This window comes from Neovison vison, chromosome 8 (genome assembly GCF_020171115.1).
Source record: "Neovison vison isolate M4711 chromosome 8, ASM_NN_V1, whole genome shotgun sequence".
Classification (NCBI taxonomy): domain Eukaryota; kingdom Metazoa; phylum Chordata; class Mammalia; order Carnivora; family Mustelidae; genus Neogale; species Neogale vison.
In genome coordinates, this window is record NC_058098.1 from 123778285 (window position 1) to 123795667 (window position 17383).

Sequence of the window (17383 nt, forward strand, 5' to 3'; positions counted from 1 at the left end):
AATCATTTTGTTAGTGCCCAGTTGATACTTCATTCTGCAACTGTTCTGTGGTTGTGGGAAAAACAACAAGTAATTATTTTGGAGTCACTGTGCACCAAAATTTTCAAGTTAGGAGAAATGAGATATACCTTGATAAGGTTAAGTAAAAATTCTGGCATCCTGATCATGAAGTGTTGGAAGGAACACATGATTTATTTTATGGTGAAAATGTAATTCTACACCCTATGCTCATCCATTAGGAAGCCCTAAAAATCAATCTATCCCAACTAATGTGCACTCCAGCTCCCAGACTATGGCTTTAAAATACCATTCCCTTTAAAAGAACCAGGCCGCCTTGACCTTGAGAAATGGCTGATTACAAACTTGAAGCAGGAATGTAGTAATGTGAGACTGGAAATTGGGTCATTCTGGAAAGCCTGGAAGCTATTGATGACTACTGAGGTTGTGTCAAAAGGACCCAGAAGCCAATAGGAAGAGACCCCCACCAGCCGGATGGGACAACGTGAGCACCAGTAAGAATAAGGGCACTAAACGAAACACATCAAATTTGTTTAAATCCAATGTGTCCATAATGATATGTTTTTATTAATTAATTTATATATTTGAGAGAGAGTGTATGGTGGGGAGGGATGGGGGAAGGAAGAGAGAGAAACTCAAGCAGACTCCAAGCTGAGCACAGAGTCCCACGAGAGGCTGGATCTCGCAAACCGAGGTTACCACCTGAGCAGAAACCAAGAATTGGACACTTAACCAGTGGCACCACCCAGGTGGCCAATGATATTTATTTTATAAAATGTTACTGGCCACATTTGAAAAATGCTAGAGACCCAGCCATTTACTTTGAAAACTAGTAAAGAGAGAAAGAACAACATCTGTTTTTCCTGTATGAACTGTGCCTCAGGGTAACAAATAGCTGATGAGGAAAAGGTTCTGTTTCCAGAAGTGTTCCAGCTACTACACGAAGACATATGATAGAATGTAGAATATTGCCATTTTGCAACCCCTAAGGCAATGAATGGATCTTAGACAATGACTACCGATGGCTGCCAACCGCCCAAAGAGAGAGAGACAACCCGCCATTAGTTTCTCCCAGGAAAGGTACACGACAATGTACTCCCGAACCTGAATCTGATCGAGCTTCTAGATCAATCTACCAGATTATAATACAGGGAAGAGGGTAAAGCTGTCAATTAAATTAGAGACTTAGAAGCCACAATGATAGGCCTTCCAGCTACGAGACCTCCCTTTCTCTGGTCTTCAGCCTGCTCGTCTTTGAAATGAATGGGTTGACCTGATGGTTGGGACAGGCCTGAGGCTTGGGGGCTCGGGGGCTCGGGGGCTCTAGGACGCCATTCCAGTCACCTGCTTGCATCAGCACCTCCTCTAAGATCTGCGCAGCAGACTTCCGCGGCTGCTGAGAGATCGGTCCCACATTCCTCAGGAACCAGAAATCCGGTGCCGTCCAGGGGAGCCCCAGGTGATGGGTGTGAATGATCCTGTCTACAGCAAAGGCTCTGCTGATCAGATCCTTTGCCTCCTCTTCGTTCATCAGCCAAATCTCCCGAAACTGCTTGTCATCAACAAGAGCAAAATGCCTGTGAAGGAGAGTTGCTCGGCATGGCCAGCGGACCCCGGGGCCTGGCCTGGGTCCCCTCCATGAGCAGGAGGGTGAGCCCAGAGGTGGAGCTGTGGTGCCTCCCCCATCTGGGTCACCAGCTCTCTCCTATGACAGACAGCCTGGACGCGGTCATCACGTGTCTCAAGAAAAGGTAGGTGACATGCAAGGGAAGGGTCGGGGAAGACAGTACAAAGGACTCTGTGCCCCCCATCTCTAGTTAGGACAAGTGCCTGGGATCCAGGTCCCTAAAATACCTCATGGCTCTCTGTAGCTCCTTGAACTGTGTCACAAAGCGTTTGTAGTCGGAGGTCAGCGACTGGTTCTCCTCCTGAAAGTGCTTGATTTGTTTGTTGTATTTCGCTCTCAGATTGTTGAGGGCATCATGCAGGCTGCGGGGCGGAGGGGACAGAGTTCATCCGTGGCTGAATAGAAGCTGTGGTGTCCATTCCTCTCAGCAACTACACAAGCGCTACAGACCCCAGGGCCAGAGCCATGCAGGTGCAGAGAACCCTCCCGTTTATTCTGACACCCAGTGGCCCCGACTGTGATCGGGGAAAGGCCAGTCACAGGAGATAAGGGGATGGTCCAGGACTAAACGCCTTCACAACGGTCCAGAGCCCCTGACACACTGAGGGACAGTCTCCTGCTCAGAAGCGTGACCCAATCCTCCCCAACACGCCGTCTGCGAGCGTGTCTGTTTGGAGCGCCACCTCACGTCTTTAAAGGGCAGATCTCAACTATTTCACTGCCATGATCTGGATGTTCAATTCCAGTCTAAAACAAGGAAAATAGAAGGGAAAAAAGTAGAACTTCACACCGCAAGTCTACGAGCCATGAGCCCTCTAACCTCAGAGAGCCGATACTGTTCATTCACTCCCTCCCTCACTCATCAACATGCACGGCCTCTTGCCAGGGCTCTATCTGAATACAGCGAGAGTACAGGGATATGTTCCAGCAGAAGGTACTAGCGGTCGAGCCAAAGGCAAAGACACACTCATCACAGCAGATCATGAAAGCGCGGTGGGGGGCACTTTGCACAGGATTCCGGGGAGCCCAGAGCTGAGGCCTGGAAGTTACCCTCTAGGGGTTTGGCCGAAAGTTCCAGCACAGTGAGGGACAGTGATAGCCTGCCAATGGCCCTGTGGGCCCAGGCATGTCACAGCTCCACATCTCACTGCTCTGAGAGCTCTGGGCACGGAAACTTGTCTCGTGAAATATGCATGGCAGGCTCGGCTTTTAGACCCAGGACCATATGTCAGACTTCAAACCCGTGAAGAGGTGTCTTATGTCAGTGCCCCACTTACACAGGAAGACAGAGTCTGAAGGCCTACATATTTTCAGTTTAAAAATTCTAAAAATAAAATTTTCTGTCTTTAGCATTATCCTGAAATAAACACAGGATTCTAAACACACAAACATTCACCCTTCATGCTTCCAGCCTCAATAAAATGCAAAATCATTTAACTTAGACTCTGATAAAAGCTTAAATTAAAAAGTGATTTCTGGGGACACCTGGGTGGCTCAGTGGGTTAAGGCCTCTGCCTTCAGCTCAGGTCATGATCTCAGGGTCCTGGGTTCGAGCCCCGCATCGGGCTCTCTGCTCAGCGGGGAGCCTGCTTCCCTCTCTCTCTCTGCCTGCTTCTCTGCTTACTTATGATCGCTGTCTGTCAAATAAATGAATAAAATCTTAAAAAAAAAGTGATATCTGATAAAAAGTGATATCCATTTCATTTCCTTAACTACAACATTCTAGGAGACTTTCCACATATAGATGTAAAAAAATTTTACTAAGAAAAAAAAATGTATTAAGTAGCCATCCCAAAGTGTTTTTCCCTGCAGCATTTAGTAAAGGGGTTTCTATGTGTCATCTAACCATAGAAGCTAATAAAACAAAAATCAACTCAAGGTGCATGCTGCAGGTCGGGGCAAGGCATCAAGACAGGAAGTAGACAGGACAGGTGGCTGTAAGGGGAGGCTCCCCAAAACGTCCCCTCCTCCAGGACTGGCTGGAAGCTAGAGATGGAGGGAACAGAGGTGGAGGATGGGAAAACTGGGAGGGTAGGCAAGCCAGGTTTCAAAATTTGTCTCCTGGCAGTGACAGCGACTCTCCAAGCTTAAATGTCTTTCAGCAGTCCCAGATAAAGTGAGGAGGTGAGGTTGATTAAGGGACATGTAGCTGGGAGTCATAGAGAAAGAGGTCATTATTCAGGGCACCCAGGTGACTCAGTCGGTTAAGCCTCTGCCTTCGGCTCAGGTCATGATCTCAGCGTCCTGGGATTAAGTCCCGAGTCGGACTCCCTGCTCAGTGGGGAGCCTGCTTCTCCCTCTCCCTCCACCCCCACTCATGTTCTTTTTCTCAAATAAACAAAATACTTTTTGAAAAAAGAGATCATATTCAAAGCCATGAGACCGGTGTAGAGGGTCGCTGGAAATAAAAATATAAAGCAAAGGGAAGAGATGCTTTCCAGAATATCTTATCAGGCAAGAGAAAGCAGAACCATCAAAGGAAGCCAATTAGGAATACACTGAGAAAAAAGAGCAAATATTTTCGAGTCATGAAAGCCAAAGAAGAAAGGTTCTGAGATTTGGTGCCAGTAACAACAGGATGAGACCTGAGTAAGGGCCATGGTCGTTTGGTTAGAAGGACATCACTGATCACCTACAGAGGGAAGCAGCTGGCCAGTTCTGGGGTCAGAGGTCAAATCAGGAGTGTTGGAGGTGAAGTGCGGGGCTGGTGGTGAGAGGAAAATGGCCACGTGATCAAGAAGAGGAGGAATTGGCCTCACATAGGAGCAGCAGGGTTGGATAAACGGGTTTTCAGGGTAAGGGAAACTGTGCAGGCTTAAAGTCAAAGGGAAGAGCCAGGGAAGGGACGGTGGGGTTGAGGTCACTCATCTTTCGGCCCTTGGGATCAAACTCAAGGTCTGCCTCACATACCTGTGCTCACCTCCCGTCCTACCAACCTCCCCCTCCCACAGTGCAGTCTCTTTCATCAAATGTGGAACTTTCGGCTTCCTACTACCTTGCCTTCAGCCCCACCCGTCATTCCTGGCTCTGGCCCCATCCATCCTGGAGTCCTAACTCCTTTTCACCAATTCCCATCCCTCCCCCTTCACTATTTCACTTCTTCGGGAAAATTCCCATCCCTCCCCCTTCACTATTTCACTTCTTCAGGAAGCCTTCCCAGAGAGCGCCTCACAAACTGTACAGATGTGTGGCTGTCACTGATGGATGGAGAGACGGAGAGAGAGAAAGGAGAGATCTAGAAAGAGACACACTACACACTTGATCTTTGCTGGTAGGCATATGGTGTTTTTATGGGTTTTAAGATTTTATTTATTTAACACAGAGAGAGACAGAGAGAGAGAGAAAGCAAGTGCAAGCAGGGGGAGTGGGAGAGGGAGAAGCAGGCTTCCCACTGAGCAGGGAGCCTGATTTGGGGCTCGATCCCAGGATCCTGGGATCATGACCTGAGCCGAAGGCAGACGCTTAACTGACGAAGGCCCCCAGGTGCCCCTGATTTTATGTTTTTATCTTACTTCCACGTGTGGTACTTCCTACTTCTCTAAAATGCACAGTCTTGCTTCTGTAATAATAGCAAGTGGATAATTTACTCTATAGCCGGCTCCACGCAAATGCAAAGTGGGATGCTGGCGTGGGCACCGGCTCTGTGTCATCTGCAAAAGCGGAAGATTAGAAGCAGTCTAAATGGCCATCCACAGGGACATTAGATGCTGCCACAGCTCTGGATGAACTGCTATGGAAACATTCAAAGACACCGAACAGTGTGTATAGAATGCTATCACTTGGTCTAAAAACAGACCGGGGGCGGGGACGGGGGTGAAAGCATTTATCTGTGTTTGCTTGTATGTGGTTAAAGAAATTCTAGAAGAAACAAAAGAAATGAACAATTACTACAGAGGTGGGAAAGAGGAACCACACAGAACAGGGGGTTGGAGACAGACTTTTTGCAGTACACTCATGGGGAAGGTGGTGAGGCAGCAGAAAGCATTATTTTTTCCCCAAAAAGACCTCTTTTGGGGGCACTTGGGTGGCTCAGTGGGTTAAAGTCTCTGCCTTTGGCTTGGGCCATGATCTCAGGGTCCTGGGATGGAGCCCCGCATCGGGCTCTCTGCTCAGTGGGGAGCCTGCTTCCTCTTCTCTCTCTCTGCCTGCCTCTCCACCTACTTGAGATCTCTGTCAAATAGAAAAATAAAATCTTAAAAAAAAAACCTCTTTTAATAAGATTTGTCATATCTTCAGCAGCTCGTACTCCTCTAGAACAGGAGAACGCATCCCATCCCCACGGTCCGCGTGGAAGGGGCTGGTGGGCTGCAGGCCCGCTTACCGATTAATCTTCCTCTTCTGCTGAGATTTAATCACTGTGCTCTCCTCGTCCCTCTTCTTCAGCACCTGGAAGTTGTACTCCAGCTTCTCTTGGTTTAGCTGGTAAGTTGCTTTCATCTGCTGAAGCTGCTGCTCAAGAACCTACCGTTGAAGTTTAAAAAGTCATGATACTCACTGGCCCCGGTATCATCGGTCGTACCTGAGGGTCCCCGATTCTTCGTTCTGGAGTCATGTCAGAGGAGCCGGAGGGACAAGTGCCTGCCCCTGAATTCTTTTTTTTTTTTTTAAAGATTTTATTTATTTATTTGAGAGAGAGAGACAGTGAGAGAGAGCATGAGCGAGGAGAAGGTCAGAGAGCGAAGCAGACTCCCCATGGAGCTGGGAGCCCGATGTGGGACCCGATCCCGGGACTCCAGGATCACGCCCTGAGCCGAAGGCAGTCGTCCAACCAACTGCGCCACCCAGGCGTCCCTGCCCCTGAATTCTTAAAAAATCTGTCATTAGGGGCAAATGAAAGGCCAACCAGAAGAAATATCCATCATTCGGGCGCCCGGGTGGCTCAGTCAGTTAAGGGTCTGCCTTGAGCTCTGGTCATGATCTCAGGGTCCTGGGATTGAGTCCCACATTGGGCTCTCTGCTCAATGGGGAGTCTGCTTCTCCCTCTCCCTCTCCCTCTCTCTCTCACAAATAAATAAATAAAATCTTTACAGAAAATATCCATCATTCTGCTGCAAGCTTAAAGCCTGTGTCCCTACAGCCTGGGAGAGATGGCATTTGGAGCCTTCCAGTCTGGCCCGATCCGGTGCTGTGCACCAGACCCTCATGGGGAGATACACATGGCCCCAGCAGAAACACAAGTTCTTGTTGCCACAGAGGTGTCCCTGCTCTGACCTCCAACCGGCTGTGCTGGTGTTTAACAGATGGTGTTCATTTTAAAGGACGCTAGACATGACCATCCTTTCTTTCTGGATTTCCATTATCTATATTCATTCACTCACCAAATACTGATCTGAGGGCCTGCTCTATGTCGACACTTTTCCAGGTGCTGCTGAGAAAACACTGCTGAAAAAGCCACAGTCTGGCCCTATCTAGGAGAGGGACAGATCGACAAGCACCAGTGACAAGAGGCACAGGGTAGCCTGGGACGCTCATGGCCTTGAAGGCCAGGCAGGTATCCCCAAACAGTGGGCACCAGCATGTCTGAGACCTGGAAAATGAGGAGGAGTCGCTCATGGGGACGCCTCAGGGGACAGAGGTCCAGAGGGGCAAGGGGAGTGAGGTGCTTTGGGGAAACCACGAGCTTTGTTGGGTATGAGGTGTGAGGCAGGGAATGCTCAAAAAAAAGGCTGACAGAGCAGTAGGGCAGTAGAGAGAGATCACTCTGGGGGCACCTGGGTGGCACAGTCAGTTAAGTATCTGACTCTTGGGTTTCGGCTCCGATTGTGATCTTAGGGTCATGAGATCAAGCCCCACGTCGGGCTCTGCACGCAGCATGGAGTCTGCTTGGGATTCTCTCTTCCTCTCCCTCTGCTCTTCCCGTTCATGTTCTCTCTTTCTCTCTCTCTCACTAAAATAATAAATCCAAGGAAGGAAGGAAGAGAGGAAAGAGGGAAGGGAAGAAGACAGATCATGCTGACTGTGGGTAAAAAAAAAATTTTTTTGTCAAGAGCAGGACAGGGCTAGAGACAGGGCAAATAGAGGCAAGCTTGCTCCCACCTTTCCTGAGTGGAAATGCAGGAACAGACGAACAGACGATGCAATTAAGTGTAATCAGAGGTTGACAGGCAGGGGCATGTGACATGTGGCACTCTTCCAAGCCTCCTTCCCCCATCCCCTTCCACGCAGCTACAGGGCCTTGCTAAGGAATCAGCTTAGATAGGGAATCTAGGCAGCGTCCCCTCCCCGCTCCGGACTATCCTCAGGACAGTAACTGGACAAGAGGTGATGCAGAGAACAAGGCATTGGCATGGATAACTGAGAGAATCAGTCAAGAGCACCCTGTTTAACTATTCCAGAGAGTTCTAAATCTCCACTGTGGGTAGGTATCTCACAATGGTTTGTGCCCCCGTGTTCCAAATAAAACCAGCCCAGCTGCTTCACATGTGACCAGCCCTGGACATGGAGAAGGCCACTGACCTAGGAGGTCGCTCAGTACAAAGTCCAGCAGAAAAGCTCCTCGCTGGATGGAGATAATCTGGAAGGTATGCATGCTTTCTGGATTTGCTCTGATTTGGAACAACAGTGAAGAGCTGAGACCCTGGGTGCCTGGTGTTTGCTCTGAGGATGTCGGGACCTCCTTTTTCTCATAGCTTTGCAATAAGCCCCTGTCACTAAGACAGCATTTCCCAAACTTTGGCCATGGGATAGTTTTTACAATTATATGGAAGTGAGAGCACGTGAGTTCTAGCAGTGAGTGTTCATGTAAATTTCACCCCTGAAGTCCAATCATTAGATAATACTCACAACGGAAACCCACTCTCTATTTTTCCTGCACGATACATCTTGAAAGGAAAAAAAAAAAAAATCACTGACTCACTTTTTTTGTGAGTTTTGTGAAACCACCACACATACCTCACCTGGCTGAACACAGTTCACAAAACTCTGAGCTAAATTAGTAAGCAGGTCATGTCTTTTCCTTTGTGCCCTGAAAGAACTCACATCTGAGCTGATTTTATAGGCAAAACAACAAACAAAGAAACATGTCACCTGCCGGTTCTAATTTGCATTTCTTTGCCGGCGCTCCTGGTTAATTATTTATTAGCCCATTTCATTTTCTTTTGTGGAACGCACCTGCTCCTGCTCTTTGCCAGAATATGGTCCTAGGAGATTGACACATGGAAGGACTAGTAATGCAACACGCACTGTGGGCTTTCCATCTCTAGGGGATCCCAGATCAGCTGCTCGGTCACCCCGGCTCTGGTCCAAGACCCCTACGGCCTCCTCAGTCACGATGCCCCTTGGGAGTTACTGGCAGTGTTGTCAATGAACTTGCAGAACTAATTTTGTTAACTGTCCGCCCTTATTCTTTAATTATCCAAAGATACTGTTGCAAAGCTGTACTTCATGTTTCCAAGACTAACCATGAAACATCGTGATGGTTTTTGTGAATAATTTACAAAGATTACAATCTAACCTGCCACGAAAGGCCTTCTGTGTAGTGGGGGCTGTGGGTGTTGATCCTACCTTCCCCTTCTTCCTGCAACAGTATGAGCCTCCCCGCAGCCACTCTCCACGCCATCTCCTGCCCCACAACCTCCAGAAAACCAGCTGCCATCATTGTCCCAAGCAGAATGGAAATTTAAAACAGCCTTTCCCCTTGTCCTGTGGGCTGACTTGGAGAACCTACTGGGCCCCTTCACCTCTGCTCTCAGGACCTGTGCCTTGTTTATCTTTGTGCTTTGCACAATGTTAAGTTCATGGTGTTTGTTAAATAAGTAACTTGGACTTGTTTTGTGATTAATATTCTGGTATTAAAGGTAACAGTTCCTGAAGTTGAACTAAACCATTTTACAATTTTAAAAGCACAAGTAGGACCCAAAGTAAAAAAATATATTTGCTTCCTGCATCAAGCACTAAGTGTTTCTAGTAGTGTTATTTGGGGCCGGGGCGATGGGGGGCTGTGGTAAAAATCCCTCTCTAGGGCATAATGTTTATAGGCTTCGTTTTGCTAATCAATTATGTCACCTTACTGGCAGTAAGCACTTGGAAAGTATTCATTCGCTTTTTTATTTCTTGTACTTTACCCATCAAATCAAATCTGTGTATTTGGAGCCTTCATATTTTTGTGGTTTGCAAAAATTTTAGTTGTATATTTCAGAACTGATACAGTGCTATGAATTACTTAGGAAGACCAAATTTGATGTTAAGCTGCATACTGTATCTTCTTGACAAAATCGATGTTATTGAACTTTACTATCTAATGAAAGTATACGTAAGGGGCATTATGATCAAGTTTTATCTACAAAAATGCCCTGCATACGGCAATATGGCAATCCCTGATTTATCTGTTTCAAGTTAAAATGTAATTTGGTACAGTATACTCCTGGTTTCCATTCTAACACGGGAACTGCACACATTTCCCTGCTCTGAATATCTCCATCTGTATGCCTCCTACATACCCACATTCGATGGGCAGTCCAACTGGACAGGGGAAGCCAGGAGATGTGGGTCTCCCAGGTTCTCAGGCTCTCCTTACCTCCCTAGTCTTCCATCACCTCCTACCCCCAAAAATCTCCCCACATCCCAGAATTTTTTGACGTGTTCAAGCATTTGAGGATTAAATTAAGAATGTGAGGTTTGGGGCATCTGGGTGGCTCAGTGGGTTAAAGCCTCTGCCTTCGGCTCAGGTCAGGATCCCAGGGTCCTGGGATTGAGCCCCGCATTGGGCTCTCTGCTCCGCAGGGAGCCTGCTTCCTCCTCTCTCTCTGCCTGCCTCTCTGCCTACTTGTGATCTGTGTCTGTCAAATAAATAAATAAATAAATAAATTTTTTTGATTTAAAAAATTTTAAAAAAAAGAATGTGAGGTTCTACTCCTACAACTCAAAGGCAAAAATTAATAATAATAATAATAATAAACAACTACCCAAGTAGAAGACATACAAATGACCAATAGTTATGTCACTACTTATCAGGGAAATGCAAATCAAAGCTACAATGAGATATCACGTCATGCCTCTTAGGATAGCTATTGTCAAAAAAACAATAACAACAGGTGCTGGCAAGGATGTGGAAAAGGAAACCGCTGGTGGGAATGCAAATTGGTGCAGCCACTCTGGAAAGAGTATGGAGATTCCTCAAAAGATAAAAAATAGAACTACCCTTTGATCCAATAATCCCACTTCTGGCTATAGATCTAAAGGCACAGAGATCTGCAACTTGAAGAGATGTCTGCCCTCCATTGTTCATTGCAGCATATTCACAACAGTCAAGAGATAGAAACAATCTAAGTGTCCATCAGTGGACTAATGGAGAAAGAAAATGTGGTATATCACGAAATTGTCCTCAGCCTTAAAAAAAGACAATCTACCATTTGCAACAATAGGGATGGACACAGAGGACATTATACTAAGTGAAATAAGCCAGACACAGAAAGACAAATGCTGCTTGGTCTCACTTGTATGTGGGATCTAAAGCAGACAGCCTGGGGGAGGAGAAAGAGGGGGTTTTGGGGCGGAGGTCACAAGGTTCCAGTTATGTAGGATGAATAGGTTCTGGTGATCTAACAGTTACAACAGAAGGTCTTTGAGTAACAATGCTGTTATTGTATATTTAAAAATGTGTTAAGAGAGTAGATCTTGTGTTACGTGCTCTCAACGCAAAAGGAAAAACAAAACCACAGATGAAAGAACATGGGTTTCCATTATTTCACTGTTTGAGGCCAGTGGTGTGTCCTTTTGTCCCATAAATTATCATAAAACCAAAATAATGAAAGAAAGCTTAACAATAGCCATTTTCATTAAAAATGCCATGTACACACCCCACATACGCAGCACTGCGCTCCCAGACGCCCACTGTTCTTCGTCAGTGACTCTCATTTCCATGACATTACTATGAGAAAGGCCCAGGAAAAGTCTCAAGACCGGTAAGAATATTGGTAGTCTGGAGAGGCTTTGATGCCACCTTGTCACATTAAGCACAAGAGTAGTAGGTCCTGAAATTCCATCACAGGCTACGTGCAAAAGCTTTAGTCTAACAAGTTTTTCTAGACAGAGACTGAAGTGAATAGCCTGTGCTGAAACATTAAGAGCTAATTACATCACACCTACATGTAATTAGAGATGAGCGCTTTTTTAAACTAACGAAGCACAGAATCCTGGGCTTGGAAAGAACTTCACAAACCAGAAAATCTAACCTTCCACTGGGAGAATCCTTCCTCAGCATTGAAGACCGACAGTCAGGCAGCCTTTGAATACTTTATGAGATAGAACACTCTTTGTTCTGTGGGATGACCCTTTTCTACATCGGATAGTTCTATTAGAAAGTTCTTTCTGGGGCGCATGGGTGGCACAGTCTGTTAAGTGTCTGACTTTTGGTTTTGGCTCAGGCTGTGATCTCAGGGCTATGAGACTGAGCCCCAAGTCAGCCTCCATGCTCAGCACAGAGTCCCCCCGGGATTCTCTCCCTCTGCCCCACCAGAGCTCGATCTCTCTCGAATAAATCAATCTAGAAAGAAAGAAAGAGAGAGGGAGGGAGGGCAGAAGGAAGGAAAGAAGGGAGTGAGTGAGTTAGTTCTTTCTGACGGCAAGTCGGAATCTGCCTTACTGCGATGTCCAACCATCAGCCAGAGACTGTTTGGAATATTAGGAACATTGCAGGCTACCGAGCCAGACAGAGCTGATTTGAATCCAGGGCCTACCATTTGCCAGGTAAGTAGCCTATTTCCTGGCATAAAAATGTGGGCGTCTGGGTGGCTTAGTGGGTTAAGCCGCTGCCTTCGGCTTGGGTCATGATCTCAGGGTCCTGGGATCGAGGCCTGCATCGGACTCTCTGCTCAGCGGGGAGCCTGCTTCCCTCTCTCTCTATCTCTGCCTGCCTCTCTGTCTGCTTGTGATCTCTCTCTGTCAAATAAATAAATAAAATCTTTAAAAAAAAATGTGGTCACTGATTCCTCCTTTCTGTGTTAATATGAGTATCAGAGACACTGTGCCTTAAGTGCCTGTTCACTCACTAGATGGTGGCTTGCCCTGGGGATACCTTCCCTTTGCTTGGCTAAAGTCATAATCCTCCCAGTGATTCCTCAGGTCGTGGTTTCCTGCTTTGCCTCTTGGCAGCCCTCCAGGATTTATTAAAGAAAGAATTCTTCCCCATATGTTTTGTCCATGAGTTCCTTCAGATATGATCGCTTGAAAGAAAGCAGATAAAAAATATGTATCTGTTGAAGGGACTAACTCTAGAATGTTCTGGGCAGTCACCAAGGACGAAACTGCCACCAGACGCCGAGCAACAAGTCAGACCTGCACATCCTGCTCCAGCTTGATCTTGATCATGTTGTACTCTTCCCAGTCCCATACCCTCTGCTTGTTCAGCTGCTTCTCATAGTCCTCTACCTTCTTGATGCGGTTCATAAGATACTCCAGCTGAAGGCACAGGAAGACAAGAGGAAAGTCAGCCTTGTCCCTGCCCTGTCACAGTCCTTCGGGTGGCCTGACCAGCGTGACCCAGTGAAGGGTCTCCAAGTGTCAGGGTCTGGAGGGAGTCAGTCAGCCCTCAGCATCTCCTGGGCCCCAAAGTTTTGTATCCTTTACCATACTCAGGAGCCTCCTTACTTGAAAAACTCCAAGAGGATTGCTCCATTAAGAAACTAGCCATGGGCCCCGTGGTCAGACATTTGTATTTCTCAAAAAAACCCCACTGGCTCTTGGTCAAGCTGTTTCTTTGTTCTTTATGTCTCTGAAGTAAAGTGATACCCCCATCCTTTAAAACATCTTCTGAGTCACAAACATCCGTGGCTGGGGTAGAAGCCTGGGAACAAAAAAGAGAGGGGCAGGACCACAGGAACTCCAGCGAGCTGCAAAGGAAGGTAGTATTCACCGCCACTAGAAGCAAATGTCACCATCAGGAGCAGCAGGGACTAACCACAAAGTGGAGTAGTAAATGTCTGCCATGGCAATCCTCCCCAAGATACATAAAGGCCAGTGAGTTCAGTCACAGCAGATATGGCCCCAGATTCCACGGAGCACCCCTGACACATCCTCCCCACCCGCTCCCCGTCCCCCACCCCCTTCCACACCCATCGCCCCTTCACCTCTTTGGCATTGTGAGCCTGCAGGGCCCGCTCCCATTTCTTCTTATTACTGGCCAGCATTTCTTGTCGTTCTACCTCGAATGCTTTCTACAACCAAGAAAGAAGAGAGCTCTAGTGTCTGTTTAGATTGGGCAGGTTCCACAGCAGGAAAAAACTCATAAGTAATTACACAAGGGCCCATGTACCAACTGGACAGTCCAAGTCAAATCCAAATGCAACCTTGCCAAGTTTCATACAACCAAAGGGGTACAGAAGGAGTTGTGTGGAAATTAGTGTTATGAAGTCTGGACTTCCCACAAATTTTGAGAGGAAATGTGCCAAGTGCCCTGTGGCTCAGCCAACATCAGAGGAGGGAGCTGGAGGAAGGCCAGGGCCCTGGGTGAAGTGACGGGGCAAGCCCCAGCATGTGCTTCAATCATGCCGAGGGCTGCTGCATGGTTGGGGTTCCCACAAAACAAAGGAACGCGTTGCTCACAAGAGGTAGGCCAAGGAATGCAGAAAGGAGTCTATAATGATCCAAAACAGTGGGACTCCTCTTGGCTCTCTTCCATTCTGGAAAGGCCAGTCTCAGTGTCAAGCCTTAACATTTCATTTGAATTTAAAGTATTGATTCCTGAACCTGTTTTCCCATGCTCCCACCCCCAGCTGCCATAAATACAACAAAAAAACAGCTCACACACACCCCTCTCCTCCACTCTTCTTATCCCTCCGTGGTTTTATTTTCTTGCAAAGCACTTATTACCACCTGTCCAACTATATATTTAGTAGTTTATCTGTTTATTGTCTAGCTGTCTCCTACTAGAATACAGATCTCATCGAGGACTTTGTTTAGTTCATAGCTGTATCCACAGCCCCTGGGACGGTGTCCGGCACATAGTAGGTGCTTAATGAGTAATTGTTGGGCGAGTGCATGAATGGGTAAACAAATGAAGGGGCTGACATCACAGGATGAGACACCTGGGTCAGTCAGGGCCGACCTGGCCCTCCTCAGGGGCTGCCCCCGGGGCAGAAGGCAGCTCTACCACACCATTACCTCAATGTAATTCAGCTCCTGGCGGAAGGTTTTCATCATGTGCTTCACTTGTTCTTCCATTCTCTCCAGCAGCAGGCAGATGTCATCTGACTGCTTCTTCAAATCCTTCACATACTGGTCATCTTTTGTTTTCAACTCCTAGAGAAGAGCAACCAAAAGTTGGTCACCAAATAAGACCGAGGGAAGAGGTACCAAGCGCACTCCCCCAGGACCTCACTCTTCAGTATCTGTGAATGCTAGGAATACACAGCTATACACAGAGAAAGTCACTTTGGAAGAATCTGAGGATGCCAGGGAGAAAGCACAGGCGGATGGAGCACAGTGGCCTCAGCTAGGGGCAAAGCCGGACACAGCAGCCGGCGATCAAACCCTCCGTGACTACTTGCTGTAAACCTCTTTATAAGCTCCCAGGCAGCTTACAGCCCCCCAGCGGAGCAATGGCAATCCAGGATCCAACACGGGACTCTATCCACTGCAGACTACATGCCATTCCTTAACTGAAAACATAAAATCTGACACAGCATTGGCTACGAGCATGCATCTTTCTAAGGTCACCAATAATTCTCAGATTTCTGCAAAGCTCTTCCTTGTGGTTGAATTTATTGCCTGAGTTGTGCAATAATCTGAGTCATGAAGTGACTCCTCCTCATTTTTCCATTCAGGAAGAGCAAACCAATAAGTCAGTCAAATCCCCCAGCCTGAGCCCATGCAGCAAGGTCGGGGGCCGGGAGTCTCGCCTGCTGTAACTCGCTGATCAGCTTGTTCTTGTCCTCGATCAGCCCAGCACAGTGCACCTGCTGGGTGTTGAGCATTTCCCACAGGTCCTGGGGAATTCTCTTCTGTTTGCCCTCCTCCCACTTTGCAGTGATTTCATCAAATTTGTCCTGGCTGGTCTTGACTTCGTTCTCCAGCTTCTCGAGTCTGTGGATACAAACACAGTGGCCATGCCAGCCAAGCTGGGGAAGCCGTCTCCTGCTGAAGCAGGCCGGTTCTGGAGAGTCTGAAATACCAAGCCCGGGCCTCAAGCACTGCTCCCACGCACCACGCGCTCAGAACCAAACCAGCCTCTGAGGAATCTTCTATTAGCTTAAGCAGTGCTTGGAAGCAAGGAGACCAAATAAACAAGGTGACCCATAACAAAAGCATATGGACCTTAAAGCTATACCTACTTACACACGCACACACACGTACGGATCAACAGTCTGTCACATACTTCCGCGACAAGCTGTACGACTCCAGTGACCAAGGCCTGACTTTGCCACTAACGGACTCTCAACTTGAGACAAGTCCATGACCCACAGCAAGCTGCATTTTTCTCCTCCGTAAGAGGGAGGATGAAAGCACCTACTTTCCTACGGCTCCTCCCAGGGTTAGGTGAGATGATGCTTGGCACAGCAGTCATTCAACAAAGGGTACCCATATTATTGTTTCTGGTTATCGACATGACTTCAGGTGTGTGGCCGTTCCTCTCCCAAATCAGTAAATACAGGGGGCCATACGATATATACTAGGGATTATTACACCTCCATCAGAAAGGATAAAAATCCAACTTTTGTATCAACATGGACGGGACTGGAAGAGATTATGCTGAGTGAAATAAGTCAAGCAAAGTCAATAATCATATGGTTTTGCTTATTTGTGGAGCATAAGGAATAACACGGAGGACATGGGGAGATGGAGAGACATGAGTTGGGGGAAATCGGAGGAGGAGACAAACCATGAGAGACTGTGGACTCTGAGAAACAAACTGAGGGTTTTGGAGGGGAGGGGGGTGGGGGGATTGGGTGAACCTGGTGGTGGTATTATGGAGGGCACGGATTACATGGAGCACTGGGTGTGGTGCATAAACAATGAATTCTGGAACACTGAAAAGAAATTTTTAAAAATAGATAAAAATTATAAAAAAAAAATACAGGGAGCCACGAAAATAGGGCAACTCCACCATTAAGGAATGGAAAATCGGCATGGCCTTTCCAGAAATTCCAAAAGAGACTCTGTGATGAAGTGTACCGAGGAGGGAACCAGCCTGAAGAGAAGCCTGAGGACGAGAGGTGAGGTCCCCCCTAAGAACGGCCACTAGGACATACGCCAGGACTCTCTCCCTACCTTCACAGACTGTCATTGTAGGAGGCTGCCTCCCGACAAGAGTGCCAACCCCTACAGGACAGGAGTCACAACTTAAACTCACACTCCCCTCTCTCCTTCTTGCCTCCCTTCCGAGCTAGAGCACAGAGCACATTAATTCACTTGACTTTTGGCCTCAAAAAATGAAAAACAACAGCCAGGTCATCTTGCCAATTTATCCTATACGTCTGCCACTGAAGACCTTCAGTTTTTCCTCCGTGGTCATCGGAAACAGCCTACCTCCTTGGCGTGGCTGGGAAATCAGCCAATTTCTTTCTAGGTACAGCCCAAGGCAGACCGTGGGAAGTCACAAGAATAAAATCACCAGTCGCCTACTGGTAAAGCTAGCAAAGGTGCTGAAGGAACTCCTTACGCTGAACACCTAAAAACATTGTTAACCCCGTGCTCTTGCGGAGATGAGCTAAAATGGCCACGGGGAGGCAGGGGGAAGAAAGGAGGAAAGCAGGGAGGGAAGGAGGAGAGTCATTCCTAAAGGGCATTAAGGGGATTCTGCTG

At 47.4% G+C, this 17383-nt stretch overlaps 1 protein-coding gene across 1 annotated transcript in view; it reads right to left on the reverse strand.

Annotated features, from left to right (window-relative positions):
* The window catches only part of DRC1 (dynein regulatory complex subunit 1), a 42201-nt gene that overhangs the window by 8961 nt on the left and 15857 nt on the right, over nt 1–17383 (reverse strand). Inside the window, exons 4-10 of the mRNA XM_044261932.1 lie at nt 15481–15664; nt 14744–14881; nt 13711–13797; nt 12920–13042; nt 5967–6106; nt 1873–2007; nt 1363–1595 (exon numbers count right to left, since the gene is read on the reverse strand). Of these exons, the coding sequence (XP_044117867.1) occupies nt 1363–1595; nt 1873–2007; nt 5967–6106; nt 12920–13042; nt 13711–13797; nt 14744–14881; nt 15481–15664 (1040 nt within the window). The remainder of the gene's footprint in view (nt 1–1362; nt 1596–1872; nt 2008–5966; nt 6107–12919; nt 13043–13710; nt 13798–14743; nt 14882–15480; nt 15665–17383) is intronic.